The sequence below is a fragment of the Anarrhichthys ocellatus genome, unplaced genomic scaffold (assembly GCF_004355925.1).
Source record: "Anarrhichthys ocellatus isolate YVR2014 unplaced genomic scaffold, GSC_Weel_1.0 scaffold26, whole genome shotgun sequence".
NCBI classification, from domain to species: domain Eukaryota; kingdom Metazoa; phylum Chordata; class Actinopteri; order Perciformes; family Anarhichadidae; genus Anarrhichthys; species Anarrhichthys ocellatus.
The window spans coordinates 392,491-408,817 of NW_022280056.1; the positions used below are offsets into that span (position 1 = coordinate 392,491).

General features: G+C 43.9%; 2 protein-coding genes and 1 long non-coding RNA gene across 5 annotated transcripts in view; 2 read left to right on the forward strand and 1 right to left on the reverse strand.

Annotated features, from left to right (window-relative positions):
• The first annotated feature begins 561 nt into the window (after nt 1-561).
• On the forward strand, nt 562-5,974 carry LOC116391485 (butyrophilin subfamily 3 member A1). The gene is made up of 10 exons (XM_031862125.1): nt 562-714; nt 2,491-2,560; nt 2,939-3,037; nt 3,513-3,614; nt 3,730-3,864; nt 3,988-4,125; nt 4,222-4,273; nt 4,362-4,388; nt 4,951-4,977; nt 5,058-5,974. The coding sequence occupies exons 2-10, from the start codon at nt 2,501-2,503 to the stop codon at nt 5,615-5,617; spliced, it is 1,200 nt and encodes a 399-aa protein (XP_031717985.1). The 5' UTR covers nt 562-714; nt 2,491-2,500; the 3' UTR covers nt 5,618-5,974.
• A 441-nt stretch (nt 5,975-6,415) lies between these two features.
• Nucleotides 6,416-16,327, forward strand: part of recql5 (RecQ helicase-like 5) — a 12,249-nt gene continuing 2,337 nt past the window's right edge. The window contains exons 1-16 of one of the 2 annotated variants that reach the window (XM_031861926.1): nt 6,416-6,557; nt 6,770-6,891; nt 6,970-7,491; nt 8,077-8,173; nt 8,265-8,376; nt 8,466-8,628; nt 8,717-8,799; nt 12,681-12,899; nt 13,006-13,105; nt 14,365-14,401; nt 14,485-14,543; nt 14,827-14,897; nt 15,012-15,102; nt 15,193-15,357; nt 15,469-16,088; nt 16,167-16,212. In XM_031861926.1, the coding sequence (XP_031717786.1) occupies nt 6,461-6,557; nt 6,770-6,891; nt 6,970-7,491; nt 8,077-8,173; nt 8,265-8,376; nt 8,466-8,628; nt 8,717-8,799; nt 12,681-12,899; nt 13,006-13,105; nt 14,365-14,401; nt 14,485-14,543; nt 14,827-14,897; nt 15,012-15,102; nt 15,193-15,357; nt 15,469-16,088; nt 16,167-16,212 (2,604 nt within the window). In that variant the 5' untranslated portion in view covers nt 6,416-6,460. The remainder of the gene's footprint in view (nt 6,558-6,769; nt 6,892-6,969; nt 7,492-8,076; nt 8,174-8,264; nt 8,377-8,465; nt 8,629-8,716; nt 8,800-12,680; nt 12,900-13,005; nt 13,106-14,364; nt 14,402-14,484; nt 14,544-14,826; nt 14,898-15,011; nt 15,103-15,192; nt 15,358-15,468; nt 16,089-16,166; nt 16,213-16,327) is intronic. The other variant, XM_031861927.1, reaches the window with a different exon arrangement.
• LOC116391397 (uncharacterized) lies at nt 8,987-12,042 on the reverse strand. Of its 2 annotated transcripts, none has more exons than XR_004213242.1 (3): nt 11,787-12,042; nt 9,949-10,067; nt 8,987-9,860 (listed from the first exon to the last, which is right to left on the reverse strand). It is a non-coding gene; the product is annotated as an uncharacterized LOC116391397 (long non-coding RNA). The 2 variants fall into 2 exon arrangements; XR_004213243.1 differs by having other exon boundaries at nt 11,658-12,042.

Consider the following 16,327-nt stretch of genomic DNA (forward strand, 5'->3'; position numbering starts at 1 on the left):
GAACATGTATCAGGTCTGAATTTAAGTCTCGCTGGTATTATTGGTAGTATTCTGATCCTTTACATAATTAAAGTAGAAATACAACAGTGTACAAATTCTACAGACAAAAGTCCTGCATTTAAAGTATTACTTTGGAGTATTATCAACAAAATGTACTCAAGGTATTAAAAGCTGAAGTATTTAGTATGCTGCAGAATGTTAAATTATTATATATTACAGGATTATTATTACTGATGAATAAAGATGTAAACAACATTTTAATGCTGTATCTGACGGAGATGGAGCTCATTTTAACAACTTTAAAATAACAAAGTTGTTAGGCGGGTTAATCTGCACCATGCATTACATTTCATAAAGTGATCGTTTTGTATAAAAATATGCAAAGTACCTACAGCTATCATTAAAAAAAGAAGTGGTTAATAGTAGAGTTATTCTTTTAAATAATAACCACAGTTTTATTAAAATGTAAACCTGCGTCAGTAACAGCGTCATAGATTATCACTTACATGGCCGCGCGCTTCGTCCTCCTCCCTCCTCGTTCGTCACTGACGGAGAAAACCGAACCTGCCCGAGCAGCCGACCGTCAGTCCGGCATGTAAACAAGGTCAGACACTGCAGCACACAGTCCGAACACCTCCTCCAGACGCGGACGGCTGCTCGCTTTTAAGGAAAGAGAAGAAGAACAACTTATTTACTAAACCTCTGAGGAGAAAGGTAGGCTCGTGCATCATGTGTGCGTTATCCACCGTGTGCTATTTGTGTTGTTGTTGCACGTCCGCACTGCAGTTATATGACATGACCAGCATAAATGTATAAATGATGTCATTCTGTTGCATGCACAGCTTCAGATAAATCCCGTTTTCAACGTGCACTAGGAGTCTAACTGCAGTTATGATATAAATTTGCCGCAAAGTCACGCGGCAGGTATGTGTTTACCTCGTGCGCAGTCATCAGCTGGCCTCTAACTGGGTCGCTCTGACGCTGCAGAAACTGCACGGTCATGTTTTCCCACGACATTGATAACCCTTTCTACAGGAGCGTTTCTTTTCAGTCGCCCTTTGGCATGACTTCAGTCTCTGCAATTCCAATGTCTTTCTCTTATTTATGAAAAAATGTAATTTAGTTTAACAGCTTACTATGAATTATAATCACTGCATACATTGTATTGAAACACACCCACACAGGTACAGTATGTACAAATACCTGAGTGCTGCAGCTTTATGGAGCTCGATGTGCTGCAAACACTCAATGTTTTAATAATTAACCTGCATAACTTAATTAATGAACAAACCAGCCTCACTATGAAACTGGGGATAAACACTAGTTCCTTATAATTTAATGGGTGAAGTGACATGCAAGTACAACTTTATTCATGCCAATGCATTCACCCACATCATCCTCAGTGTGGGCATGAAAACCAGTTTAAACTGGTCATCCCAGCGGCATCAGTGCCAGACAGACACAGACTGCAGCTGGTGCGTTTTTCTGCAGATGACGATGGAGAGAACAGTGCGTGAGGAGGACAGAAAAGAGAGAGACTAACCAAGGACACTCTCAGGCAGGGAGAAGTGTGCAGGGCCAGTCACGATTCAGACCGCCTGCTCTGAGAGCTCCATTCTGCTCCAGTCAATCATTCATTTATGTGTTCTGGACCCGAAAGACTTCCTCTTGGACCGAATATTTGATTTCATTAACTTTACATGTTAATTAAAGCTGCTAAAGCCGAGGACACGACATCCCTCACTTTTAATAAGCTGCTGTGATCACTCTCTGCTCTGAATATTTAATGGTTTACATGACATTCTGGTGTTTTTGATGTAAACATCAGCAATGTCTCCATTTTCTTTTAAATCTCACAGACCAAAACTAAAAATACGTTTGGGCTTCAGAGTCAAGATTTGACCCTGAACTGGTTGGCTAATTATTAAATAGCAAGTTGTGATGTTTCACTTCATCACATGATGTCAAGAAAGGGCCAGAGTAAGTAAGAGAGTAATCTTCAGTGGTGGAAGAAGTACTCAGATCCTTTACTTAAGTAATGATGGAGAAAAAACACAGTTTTAAGTCCTGAATTAAAAATGTTACTTAAATACAGATGTATTATCAGCAAAATGTAATTAAAGTATCAAAAGTACTCATTATGCAGAAAGGCTACATTCAAAGTGAACATTATAATATTTTGTTTTTGTTACCAATTAATTCATGTAAGAGCTTATAAATGTTACAATAAGTATGCAGTACTGCATCATATCTTATGAAACACATCATATAACAAGAAGTAACTAAGTTTCAAATAGATGTACTAGAGTAGAAGAATATTAAGTATCATAAAATGGAAACATTAAAGTAAAGTACAAGTATGTCAAATTGTTGAAGTACAGTACTTTAAGTAAAAGTACTGAGTTCATTCCACCACTGTTAATCTTATAACCATGTAACTTGTAATGTGTCAAGTATTTGTGTTTATTCACTGTCGGACTCTAATCACAGGCCAGCCAAGATGATGCAGTGTTTCCACTTCATGGTGGAGCCGGCCAAAACCTTTGCGGCCAAGATAAAGGTGAGACACAAAACAACATCAACACATTGTGTGTTTAATGTGCAAACCTGTTGTTTTGGGTCACCTTGATACTGATGCAGACAGTTGACATGACAACTGTTCTTAATACCACGTGACTGCACAGTTTGATTCAACAAGAGAGCATCTGTGAGAGTCTGGAAGGGAGCGGTGTCTTTTCTTCTCTGCTGACGGGACCAGAGCCACCATGTGCATTTTGATCAGGCAGAGAGACCCCCTCCTTTCTACTTCATTGCTCTCTGAGGCTCTTGTAAAGCAGCACTAATGTCCTCCAAATGTCCTTATTTTCTTTGCGGAGAACTCCTCCCTTTCCAAACACTTTTCCCACAGAAAATCCTTTAATTTTTAATCTTCCTGCAGGAGTCACACAAGAGAGCGAAGAATGAGAAGAGGGAGCCTCTGGATGAGGATCAGCTGTTCGTTGTGGATCTGGCTCGAGATCTAAGCCGAGTATGCCAGGTAACAGATCACTCGTGAAAATAGAAATTACTTTGTCTGACTTGTGAAAGAAATGTGTCCCATGAGGGTTTCCCTCTCTTGTCAATTTAATTAAATGTGGCTTTATTGGCATGAAAGTTTAAAAAAAATAACGATGCTGCCAAAGCCTCAAGATATGAAAGTACACAATAATACAAATAAAAATATAGTTACACAACATTACAATTGTTACACAATAATATATATACAGCATTACAATTACATTTGTGTGTGTGTGTGTTTAGGTCATTCACTGTCCCTCAGGTTGAGGCATGTTGATATTTATTGGGCAGCAAGATACGCGTTGTGTCGTTCTCCAGGGAGCATTTTTAATTTTGAGAGGTCATTAAACTCTTTGAAATCCAGGATTACAGAGTTGAATTTGTCAAAATAACAGTGACCACATACTGATTTTTTGTGTCTTCCTGTTTCTTGTCTCTCCGTTTTGCCTCTGCAGAGGTCCACTGTCCTAAAGCACATCTGGAACCTTGACGACACCTGGCCCGTCTCTCTCTGCAGGGCCTTCATCCTCCAGTGGGCCTCCATGTTAGAGAGCAAGGTGCTTATCTGAGAAAATCCTCCACCTCCAGAGGGAGAGTTCAGGGACAGAATCTGACTACTGAAGGTGTGTGGAAGGTTGCACCACTAAAGGTTTTGGGTGTTTCTGTGTGCAGAAGAGGCCCATACAGACAGATGGCTGGCCAGAGGTGGAAGAGGTCAAACAGCCTGATATGATCAATGAGCAGGACCTGCTGCAGGCCAAAGCTGTGATCCTCAACTGGATCAAGGACCTGAGGGCTCAGCCTGACGTGAGATGTTCGATTAGCATTTCCTGCTGGTTGATGTGTTGCTCTTGTGAAGCCCTTTGCGCTGCATTCTTTGTTATGAAAGGTGCTACATAAATTAAGCTTATTATTATTGTTAACTTGCAGCAAAGTGTGTGGCCCGGGGAACCTGTGGCAAAGGTTCTGGAGGACCTGCAGTCAGCCTGGCGTTGGGGCACCGTGCCCAATCTGCTGAGTGCTATGGAGCTGGTGTTATGGACTTTAATGGTGCAGCGCCCAGATAAGGTAGAAGTCCACATATAGCAATTCACAGAGTCTGCTTAACTCCTTGTGTTTATTGTGCAGGTCTAACACTAACCTCTTTTGGGGGTGTTCTTGCAGGATACCATCCCGCAGCAGTGGCTGATGTGGAAGCAGAAGACTCAGACGATTGGTTTGTAAATTAAAACTGAATCAAGTTGAATTTTGTTATGAATCTGGAGACTTTCACTTCCTGATGAACCTCTTATTGTATTTTCCAGGTGCCATCTCCTACATTCCTCAACCAGGTGAGTGATATACCTTCTATCAGCATGCACTTAAAACCAGTACATACAAGCTGCGCTGCTTTCAAGTTACATTCTGACTGCTTGGTGTTGTCGTTGTATATTGCTTTAACAGAAATCCACAAGACTCATTATTAGGTTTCAATTGAAGAAGGTGGAGCACAGGTGCAGGACAACAGCATATATAGGAAAAGGAGAGATTGAAGATTTCAAACTTCCAACATTTTAATTGATGCATTATTTTGTCTGGAAAACATCTATTTGAGCAAGAAAACAGTCAGCCAAAATAAAATGACAGCTCCACCTGCAATTAAGATATCATATGATGCAAAACAATGCTCCATATGGATATTTGCCTGTTGAGGTCAAAATGTTGCATCAATTAAAATTTTTGGATTTTTGGAATGTCAGAGCAGACAACCTCTCCTTTACTTCAACCTTGTCATCATCACAATACCCACTGTTCCTTTAATACTGGTTTGACAGCCTATATAGCTACTGACCAAATCATTATGTTGTTGCATTTACACTGTTAGACTCAAGCCCTCTGTTTCTTTTTTTACAGTGTGGGACTGGATCTCAGCTGCATCAGGTACAGCATCACCATATATGTAGAGTATAAACTGTGGAGAACCTGTCTGGTAATTGAATCCATGTCACTTTTCTCTCCAGTGGAGGTGAATCTGGATCTGGACACAGCCAACCCTGATCTGCTCATCTCCACTGACGAGAAGAGGATGCGCTGTCATAGCGACCGGAAGGATATTCCCAACTACCACCAACGCTTCGACGGCTGGTGGTGCGCTGTCGGGGTGGAGGGCTTCGGCTCCGGCCGCCACTACTGGGAGGTGGAGGTGGGTGAGCGGGACTGGAGGCTGGGCGTGGCCAAAGAGTCGGCCCTGAGGAAAGGCTTCAAGTCCCTGAACACAGATACGGGTTACCTGAGCCTGCGGCTGGAGAGGGGCACCGAGCTGAAGGCACTGACGGTGCCATTCACCGCCCTGCCGCCCGGCCTCATCCCCAGCAAGGTGGGCATCTACCTCGACTACGACCGCGGCCAGCTGTCCTTCTACGACGTGGACAAACACTTCCATATTTACACCTACAACGAGAGCTTCGATGAGAAGCTGTTCCCCTTGTTTGGTACAGTGGAGTTCATCAATGATCTGGTGATCAAGTCTCCAGCAGCTGGGAGCCAATGTCTCTGCCCGACGCCCTGCTTCTGGCGTTGAGTCTGCTCATGTCACCTCTTCCTTTAAACTCCAGTAGATATAATAATAAAGTACAACAAATGGTTCTGTAATAATCACTGGAAGAAATCAGAGATCCTGATGTGAAACCACCATTGTGCTATTGAATAGCTCCACTATGTGACCCCTCTCTATGCTGCTGCTGCTGCTGCTGCTTTAATGTGATTGTCGCAACCACTTCCTCACTATAGAGTTACAGCGCTCCTCTTTGCTCACACATATTCCATGTATTTTTGAAAAGGAACCTATAGTATTAATGTAATCTATTGTGCAATATTAACCCAGCAGTGAGAATGCATTTCTGTCTGTGAATGATAAATAAACCAAATCCAAGTCTTACTCTCTGGTCTGTTTATTAGTATGTAAGACATTACATTATATATTTATATATATATATATATATATATATATATATATATATATATATATATACACACACACACATACATACACTTTATATGAAATACATCTACTGTAAATGTTGTACTTTACAAAATATAATGAAGAGTATGGTGTATCATTATAGGTTGATCTGAGCACACAGTACCACTACATGTGTCCCTTAATATACACGCATGTCCCAGCTCGACCAATCAGAGAGCTCGAATAAAACGTACCAAATTATGAAGAACACTTTCCACCAAAATAATTAATATATAAAAATAAAAACAATTACATGAATAAATAACATGGAATCGCTAAATACAGCATTTCAAAACAACTTTATTTTCTGTCTCAGATTCTTTTTGCGACTGTAACGACGTCATCGGTGTGCGACGACGCCAGAGACGGTTCCTACATGAGTTCTTTAAAGAGCGATAAACGATGACAACAACCTTAAAACAAGCTTTAAAAACCCACTTTGGGTTTGACAACTTCCGGTCTAAAGTACAGGAAGATGTTGTTAAAGTCGTCGTTAAAGGTAAGTCAGCGAACAGCACTGCTTGTATCTGCTGTGTTAGTTTACCTCTGTGCTAATTAGCAGACGTTAGCTGGCTCGTAGCAACAGCGACCTAACTGACGTTTTTGTTGCTGTTGGAATATGAGGCCCAGTTTGAGTCTCATCTCGTGTGAAGGGTTGTCAGAGAGAGAGTATTGTGTGGCGTGGTGGTGACTGGTGGTGTCTTCCTGCAGGTGACAGGGATGTGTTCGTGTGCATGCCCACTGGAGCAGGGAAGTCCCTCTGCTACCAGCTGCCTGCTGTCATGGCTGAGGGTATTACTCTGGTTATATCACCGCTAATCGCTCTCATTCAGGTCAGTCTCTGTTGGTGGTTGTGCTGCTCCAATGCAGTCGCAGTTGGTTGTTAATCCCTTCCTGTGTTTTCTCCTCAGGACCAAGTGGACCACCTGAAGAGTCTGAACATCGCTGCCTGCTCCATCAACTCCAAGCTGCCAGCCGGCGAGCGCAGTCTGATCCTGGCCGACTTGGGGAGCAGCAGCCCCAAGCTGAAGCTGCTCTATATTACCCCCGAGATGGTGGCCTCTCCCTCGTTCCAGCCCTGCCTGACCGGCCTGTGCTCCCGCGGCCTGCTGTCCTACCTGGCCGTGGACGAGGCTCACTGCGTCTCCCAGTGGGGGCACGACTTCAGGCCGGACTACCTCAAACTGGGAGAGCTGCGTGGTCGCTTGCCGGGGGTTCCCTGTTTGGCCCTGACAGCAACGGCGCCCAAGAATGTTCAAGAGGACGTTGTTCAGTCCCTGAGGCTGCGCTCGCCGCTGTCTTTTGTTACGCCTGTCTTCCGCAGTAACTTGCACTATGATGTGATCTTCAGGGAGCTGCTGCCAAACCCTTACCTCCACCTCTACGCCTTCATTCAGAAGTCACTGGCACTGGGCAGCGGCTCTAATCAACAGGTTGGTGGTGTTTGTGTGGAGCTGCTCCTCTTCTCTGAATGAAAGAACACAAGCCCTCATTCATCAATTTATATAGATTTCTTTATTTTATTTACGCCACCGTTTAAGTTTTGAATCTGCTGCCACAAAAGCTTGATTGGGTAGATGAGAAGATAAGATAAGACAGCTGAGACGACTGCTCTAAAGTCACTTTTAAGTTTTCACTAGACTTTTTCTTTCCAGGGTTCTGATATGCAAGAAAAGTTCCTTTTCAAGTTTGCAGATTTGAGCCAAATAACACAAACCCTTAAGACTTCTTAAAGGTAGAATATGCAGCAATTTCCTAAAGAAAAAATCAATGTATAGACTGATAAAAGGTCCAAAACAGCCGCTTTATCATGTACCGAGGCTCACAGACCTGACACAGAGAGATCCTTGTAGAATGTTTATGCGATGTGTGCCGATATATCATTCTGAACTCTCAAATACCAACATCAGTACCTGTCATGTAGGCTATGATGAGCCCAATATGAGCTGATAATGTCCACTTGAACATGAGAGTAAGAGCCCTGCTTTCTTCCTTCTGTTTGTAATACGTATGAACAGGGCTGTGGGATTGTGTACTGTCGGACCAGGGACGGCTGTGAAACAGTAGCTCACCAGCTGACCAAGCTTGGAGTCTTGGCCAAACCGTATCATGCAGGTGAGCCTGTTTTTCCTCCATGTGGTTGTAGAACTAGAAATCACAAATATTTGTTCTCAAAAGGCTCAACTTCTGTGCTTTTACGCTGCAGGTCTGAGACCAGGAGATCGCACAGAGCACCAGAACGAGTGGATGCAGGGGAAGGTGCTGGTTATTGTAGCCACCATCAGCTTCGGTATGGGAGTCGACAAGGCCAGTGTCAGGTGAGGCTGTGAGGTTTTGGTGTAAGCTTTTTGTATTGGCTATGGAATGTAAGTTTGCGTGCGCTGATGTTTTTTGGTTAATCCCGCAGGTTTGTGGCTCACTGGAACCTCGCCAAGTCCCTGGCGAGTTACTACCAGGAGTCTGGGCGAGCCGGGAGAGACGGCTTGCCCTCCTCCTGTCGCACATACTACTCTCCCAAAGATAAGGAGCAGATGAACTTCCTCATCCGCAAGGAGGTTGGCCGCAGACAGGTCAGCACGATGACAGACAGCTCCAAATGTAACCGGCTCATATGAAACTCTGGGGGGGTTTGTGAACACTTTGTAAACTCGCCTACAGGAAAAACGAGGCTCTGCAAAGGAGGCCGACAAAGCTGCCATCACAGACTTTGACGCCATGGTGTCGTTCTGCGCTCAAGAAGCGTAAGTAAACTAAAGCATTCAGTGCATGCAAGTCACTTATTGTTTAATGCGTACAAAAGTGTCGTCAAAGCCTCATAACATGCAGTTTTATACATTAAAACACAACTGAGATATATATATATATATATATATATATATACACATACATACATACATACATACATACATACATACATACTATTAATCAGGGAAAATACCTGCGCTGACGTGCATACGTGATACTGTTATTACCAAATGATTTGCATAAACAGGTTATATATACGTGGCCCAATAAAAAGATGACTTCCTGAACAGATTTCACCCTCGGCAGAAGGATTTATTGGTCATTTAGCTTTTGAAATCATGCTAGAACCACGTATCTAGTTCGTCTGCTTTCACACCACAAAGGAACTGCGCCAGAGTGCCCTTTGAAGCAGACCAGGGTTTGATTGACAGCTTTAACATCAGCCCAAATAAACTGTACTAACCGGCAAACAAGACTTCAAATTGTTTAAACCGAACCAAACAGGTTGGGTGTGATTCTGACAGCTCTCGTTCCTTAAGTATGACACGTTAACAAACCAATTTGTCTTCCCCATTTATGTTTCACTGTGCAACTCACTGCAGTTTTTTTTAATCATCCTACACATATTTGTAGCTCATATTCCGTGTATTAGCGGCATTATTGAAGACACTTTTGGGTTTCCTCGGGTCAGAGGGGTTGTGGTTGCTCTGTAAAGCGCGGAGATGCTCCAAAGAATGTAGATCCTCCTGAAACCCTGGCAGCTTCAGCGGGTGTGTTTGGCATCCTTCATTGTGTTTGTCAGCTGTTCTGTTGTTCAAGGGTTGGGCTCCTCTAGTGCCGCTCAAAGCTCACTGAAAAGTCTCGAATGTCTGAGTAATCTGCAGAGAAAAGCCTTTTGTTGTTTTTTTGAGGACCTTTTTCCCCACGTCCTGTTTCCCCCTCGTGTGGCGAACGTTCTCTCAAATGTTCGATCCCTTCATCTTTGTCTTGCGACAGCAGCGGCAGCAGCAGCAGCAGTAGTTGACACAGGTCAGCGCTGTCATTAACAGGACCACCACTGCAGGAGGGCAAATAAAAACAGCAAAAAAATCAGCTCGCTCTTTAACAGAAACACAGGAATGAGAGGCGATAGAGTGGAGACTCACAGATGAAGGTTAGGATGACAAGGAAGGCTCCCAGCTCTATGGTGCTGGCATTGGGGAGACCCTGCAGCTTCACCCATATATTCCTCAGGATGTACAGCGTCTCTTCTCTGGCGTCCATCCTGAGAGGGAAAGGTCAGGCTTACATTTACAGTACACAGTGTCTCATTTGTTTGCCTGCGTTCAGTCTGCAGGATGTGGCTCCTGTTGCTTGCTACAGACAGCCTGAGTGGGTGAGACCACATTGCCGCTTTGTTGACACAAGCACGCAACTTTCAGCTTTTTAATCGGCAGTTAGTCAATCTGTAAGTGGGAGCTTTACCGCCTGATGTCAAGCACAGTTTATCTAGCCACGAGCGAGTCAGTTTACCAGTGTGATGACGGCAGTGCTGGTGGTTTAGGATGGTAACTCCTGTCAGGCTCTTTGTGAAACGTCCTAACAAAGGAATGATTCATCTGTTGAACAGAAGACTCTCCGGGCCTGTTTCATTGTGTCAAACGTGTTTGATGTGTTCCGTCTTTTTAATGTGTGACGTTCCAAGAGTCAAGTGATACGTGATTTATTTCACTGTGTTATTGTGGTCTGAAGTAGACGAGAGGCCTCTGGGTGTGGGCTCAGCTCTTTGCTGCGTTAGAATACCAACAATGACTGAATAATACAGGCACTGTATTGAGGAATTGAGGAATGTTTTGACATTTGGCTTCATTAGTTCTTGTCCAGTATTACGTGAGATGATCGATACCAAGGTGCATTATGTAGCTTTCTACTTGGTGCCATCAGCAGGCTATCTTAGCTTAGCACAAAGACTGTAAACAAGGGGAAACAGCTAGCCCATCTCTGTCTAAAAATAACACAATTCCTCACATAACCCATTGTAAAATGGTGGATTGCAGCTGTTACGCTTCAGTTTGTGTACTCGATAAACAAACACAATATTTCTATTAGTGAGCTTGCTGGTAGGCAGGTCTTGTTGCCTTTAGACAAAGTTAGACTGTTAGCTTAGCAGTGCTAAAGACTGTAAACAGCTAACTGCAAAAAGAGCAGATTTCCCAGAACTTTTATGTTATTTGGTCCCAGAAATGCATGAGCTTATGAATGTGTTGCATGACTCTGTGATGCAGTCTGATTTATTGTCTCCATTCCAATAACAGCTGTCAGACACTCCTCTGTGAAGCAGTAACACAAACTGAATATTACATTATCACCTTCATGACGGAAAGATTTATTTTTGCCGAGTGCTACTGAATGTTTTCATGCTATTCTGTGCAGCGCAGCATCCACTTTGAGCACATGCAGATATCCAACCAGAGGCTGTCATGTAGTTAGTTCGCTGGTGTTTTCAGATGACTCTGACTCATAAAGGAAAGTTCTGCACAGTCGATGCTTTGTTGAAGTTAATTTTAGATCCTGTTTGCGTCCATTTCTTAATATTAAATTCCTTCTTGAAATCAGCTGAGTCTGCAGACAAGAAACGTATGAAAGTTTGCCTTTCAATCTGACTTTTCTCTTCTCATCATCTAACTCGTTGAGTGTTCCTTTAGATGAGATCAAAACTTAAACGTCCTGCTGTTAAAATGTCTTTGTATCGGAGTTAAACTCTAAAGCGGGCGGCTGAACTTCCCAGTGTTTGCATCAAACAAGTGCGTCTTTCTGAACACATTCTTCACATTGTTCTGAACATGCAGTTCTCCTCACAATGAAAAGCACATACCTGTGGTCGTCTCCGTCGCTGCTGTTGTCACTCGCTCAGCTCGGCTCACACTGATTTACAGAAGTAAGCGGACCAGTTGATGAGGAGGAGACAGTGACGAACATGACATGTGTCCTCTGAAGGAGTTACCTGTTTGTCGTTGAAACGTCCGGTACGTCACGAGCAGACGGAGATAAGCAGTTGAGATTAACGTGAGTGGGAGTAATTCCTCAGGAGCTGATGATACTCTGCATGTGGAGGGAAGGAGAAGTGAGATGAAACTTTCTCCTCTTTGGTCCTTCAGGTTTCTTGCTCTCCTCGTCTTATTCTTGGTGTTTGGTTGCGGACTAGTTATCTGCTGTGACTTTATTTAGCTCCGCCTGCGAGGCTGTTTCCTCTCTGCCAGTCCTCTCTGGGAGTGACTGCTGCTTCACAGAGTCTTTGTTTGCCGCCCTGCCTTTCCCCACCTCCTCCGGTGGAGCTGCTCCGCTCTCTTTCATGGAAGCAGCGTTCCCTTTTACAGCATAGTTAGTATGTTGAGGGCTGTTTCCCATCAGATGCTGTGCGTGTGTGTGTGTGTGTGTGTGTGATATTTGTAATTAGAAGGTAAGACTAGTTATCTATATGAATATTTTATTTGCTTTAATGTCTTCTTGTTATCAGTACATGAAGAAGTACTGAAGTCAATTCTCGAGCTTATAACTATATTATAACTCTACTCGCTTTGTTATTGTCAGACAACGGTATTTTATTATTTCATGGCACATCGGAGCCCAGTTAGACTCGAAGAAGAACAGAAATATTGATCATAGTAATGTGTGTTGGTTACATAAACGCTAATAGATCAATTACGCACTAGATGCTCTGTGAATAATGGAGAGATGTTTGCTGTGAGGCTTGACCTTCTAAATGCAGACTGATATGTAACCTGGCCTGTTACCGCTCTGCTGTGGAGCCCTGGTGTTCCTGCAGGAGCGTAATCATAAACCTGTCTTTACATATATTTAGTTTTAACAGGCAGTGTCTCCCATCTCTTTCCACCAGTTGCCGCCATGCCACCATCTCCAAGTTCTTCGGGGACGAGACGCCCAACTGTGCCGGTTCCTGCGACTTCTGTCGTAACCCCAAAGTCGTGCGCGCCCAGCTGGAGAGGGCGGCCGTCCTCTGCACCAAGACGGCGGCTCAGAGCACGGAGGCCACGGGGCCGTTCGGGTTCCAGCGAGGCCTTTACGAAGGAGGACGGAAGGGCTACGGCTTCGAAAGGCAGGACAACTTCCGTGACGTTTTTTTTTGTTCCACGCGGATTTGCTTTTTGTAGCGTAAAGTAGTGGTGAACCTTGAGACTGACGCTTGGCATCACACGTTGCAGGTTTGATGAAGGGGACGCCAGTAGTGGTGAAGACGATGGCTCGACGAGGAAAAAGGTGTTTTCAGACATCTACAAGAAGCAGATGAAGATGCGGAAGGTGGTGAATCATTGCGATGAACACACAAAGCGCTTTTCTGTTTGTTTTGTGTCTCTGTGCGTCTGTCGGCCAGCTGTTGGCAGCAGGAAGGCTGAGGCCGTTGAGGCCACTGAAAGTCAGGATCGTGGTAAATTGCTCCCGCATGTTTAGTGGAATTTGGCGCAAAATCGAAGTAGAACTATTTGTCGGCAGGTCTGAGCGGAGCTCGTCCAGTTTACATCACAACATCGATAAAAGCAGGAACGGCACAATCGTAAAATAGTTGAAAGAAACCACGAGAGACTAGAAGGCATCGCCACCGAGATCACACGTCATTCAGAACCTCTTCATGTAATGGAGCTACGAGCTCTACGTACTATTCCACCCACAAAACACGTTTAATAATTTAATACTAATCCATGTAAACTTAATAGATGTCTGAAGCCAAAGCGTATCACTGTGAACATAGTCATCAAACTGAGACTATTTTGTAAAGTGGATTAAAAATGTATTTATTTATACAATACAGACAAAATAGTTCACATAACAAACACGACCGTATGATGACGTGACAATATGACTCCACAGAGAAATAAATAAATAAATACAAGATGACAAAAATATGAATATATAAATAAAATAGAGTCAAAATAAGATTAAAAGGATCTCTTCATTCAGTGCAAATAGTTGTGTTGACGGGACTGAAACATAGAATACAGATACATAGAAACTGAATCATACACGTGACGTGTAGAGTGTGTAGTGTGTGTGTGTTTTAAAGTCCAACTTTTCACGGGAGCAATATATGTCCCATTTCATGTTGTGCTACTTTGTAGAAATTGACTTTGCAATTCATATATTTTTTTAAGAAACTTACATTCATATTCGTTTTTTATTGAGCTTTAATTATAATTATTTTACGCAACAGCCTATTTATTTTCCCTGCTGTGAAAATGTACGATTAGAATCAGCTGCTGTTCTCCTTTGACAATGTTTAAAGCCAACACCGTGTCAAAAGATCAAAAGATTTATTATTCATTTATTTACTTGTTTGACTATTTTTGGTGCATTTTTATTGGACAGCACCAGCAGCCAGATAACAGGACATGAGGGAGACAAGGAGAAGGTGTAGAATGGAAGGGCAGGAGGGGAGTGCTTATGCTGCAGAGATGGAGGAAGTGTACCAGTGTGTCACTTCTCTGTACAGTGGGCATTATTTTATTGTTTTATTGTTTTAGTGAACATCTGAGAATTAACTTCTGTCTGTGCTCACGTTTCTTCAGGCAACTGGCGGTCAGAGAGAAGACTTTGTTGCTCCAGGTAAATATAAATACAATAACAGTGAACGTATATCCAGGCCGGCATGTACTGTCACGTGTAACCGCTGTCTCTCTACTGTGTAGAGGCTGACTGCCCGCTCAGAGAGGCCGACAGCCAGAGGATCCCCAGACTCACCGTGAAGGTACACGAACAACATTCCTCATAGCTGCTGCGCTCATTAACACGTCTGCGTGAGTTCAGTGAACTCGTGTGTCATGAGGTGTGAAGACGGGCGGCAGAGCCAACGTTTCAACGGAGCCACACCACCACTGCCGATGTGCAAGAAGATAACACAAGAATGAGACTGCATTTCTGTTAAATGTGTCTTTCAAAGAGATACATTTTTTATTAATAATAATATCAGTAGCTTTGATCTTTCTTGACATTTTTAGTTTGAATTTTATGAGCCTAATATTCTATTTCAGGCCAGAGAGCACTGCCTGTGCCTCCTGCAGGAAGCATTATATGGCCACCAGAGGGCAGAAGACTCATTCAGGTAGTTATGCAGACACATGCCTCAAACATCATTCATAAACATTGTGAACTTTCTAACTTTCTTCCCCCACAGTCGCTCCACAGAGGCTTTCACGTCTCTTTCTTCTCTCTGCAGTGACAGCCTGATGTTGGCGGCCGATATTGAACACGAGGTCTTCAAGAGCTCCAAGTCCTCCAACTTGTACAAAGCTGCCGTCCTGAAGAAGGTATAGCTTCTACCTGCTCTGCCTGTCGAAGCACCCTTGGTAGCGTGTAATGACACATGTTCCCAACTCGTATATATCTTCTTTTTAAAGGTATCGGAGATGAAGAAAACAGCACCTGGAGAAAGGGGAGAAGGTGTCAAGACTGACGGCAGCAGTGAAAATGAGTCCAAACTCAAAGAGGAAACTCCCTCGTCTTCCTCCTCCTTCTTTTCTGAGGAGCTGCAGGGGTTCACATCTGCATCTGAGATCTACTCAGTGAGTTTCACTTCGCTACACACTTGTTTCACCCACCAGTCATTGTGGATTAGTGTGGCTGCACAGTAGTCGGATATCAACTTGTATTCTCTTTTTGCATTCCTCCTCCAGATGAAGCGCAAGAGAGTCGGAGCAGGCCTGAGAGGATCATCCAACCCCTTCCTGGCTGCTAAGGATCTGCTGAAGAACTCCGTGTCGGACACTAACAAGTTGACAGAGAGCGGCGGGTTCTACGACAGCTCGGGAGGCTCCGGAAAATCTAACGCAGATGCGTCTGCAGCTGTGACGTCGTCCATCAGAGCCAGAGCGAACGTCGCCGCCGCCCTGAACAGCCCGACGAAGGCAGGCAGAGCCGTGAGCAAGAAGCAGCAGAAACTAGCGGAGGCGGCAAAGAGCTCCCGCAACATTTCCCAGTATTTTGCGAAGAAAGAAACGACGGAGAAAAGCCCCGACGAGGCGGAGACGCCAAAGGGACTCGATGCCGCGGTGGCGGTCGCTCAAGAAAGCACCGAGGAACTCTCACCCGTCGCTGTGGAGGACGTGGACATCAGTCCTGTGGAGACTCAGGACGCGATCCAGGAAGAAAGTAAAAGAGACGTAATAGTTATACATGATGATGATGACTATGATGATGAAGAGGAGGAGGAAGAAGAGGAAACGCATAAAACAGAGACGTTGGAGCTGGACTGGCTTCAAGACACATCTGAGGAGAATATCAAGTCCACTGCAGAGTAAGACGCCCTAAATGCACCATTTTAAGAACCAGTTGATGGTGAAGTGTCTAACATTATTTTTCACCGCTCACACAGACAAAACCCACCAGAGGAAGAAGCTAAAGCACCTCCAACAGAAGGCGTAAGTGACTGTTTCCTATCCAATCCTGTAATGTGTCTCCCCCTCAGTGACTGACGGTACTCTGCTCCTGTGTGTGTGTGTGTGTGTGTGTGTGTGTGTGTGTGTGTGTGTGTGT

Bases quoted from the DNA above. Each gene is read 5' to 3' on its own strand.
- LOC116391485 (XM_031862125.1), top strand. From the start codon at position 2,501: ATGATGCAGTGTTTCCACTTCATGGTGGAGCCGGCCAAAACCTTTGCG. The intron at 3,038-3,512 runs GTAACAGATCAC...TTGCCTCTGCAG, and splicing joins ATCTAAGCCGAGTATGCCAG to AGGTCCACTGTCCTAAAGCA. The intron at 4,126-4,221 runs GTAGAAGTCCAC...GTGTTCTTGCAG, and splicing joins TGGTGCAGCGCCCAGATAAG to GATACCATCCCGCAGCAGTG.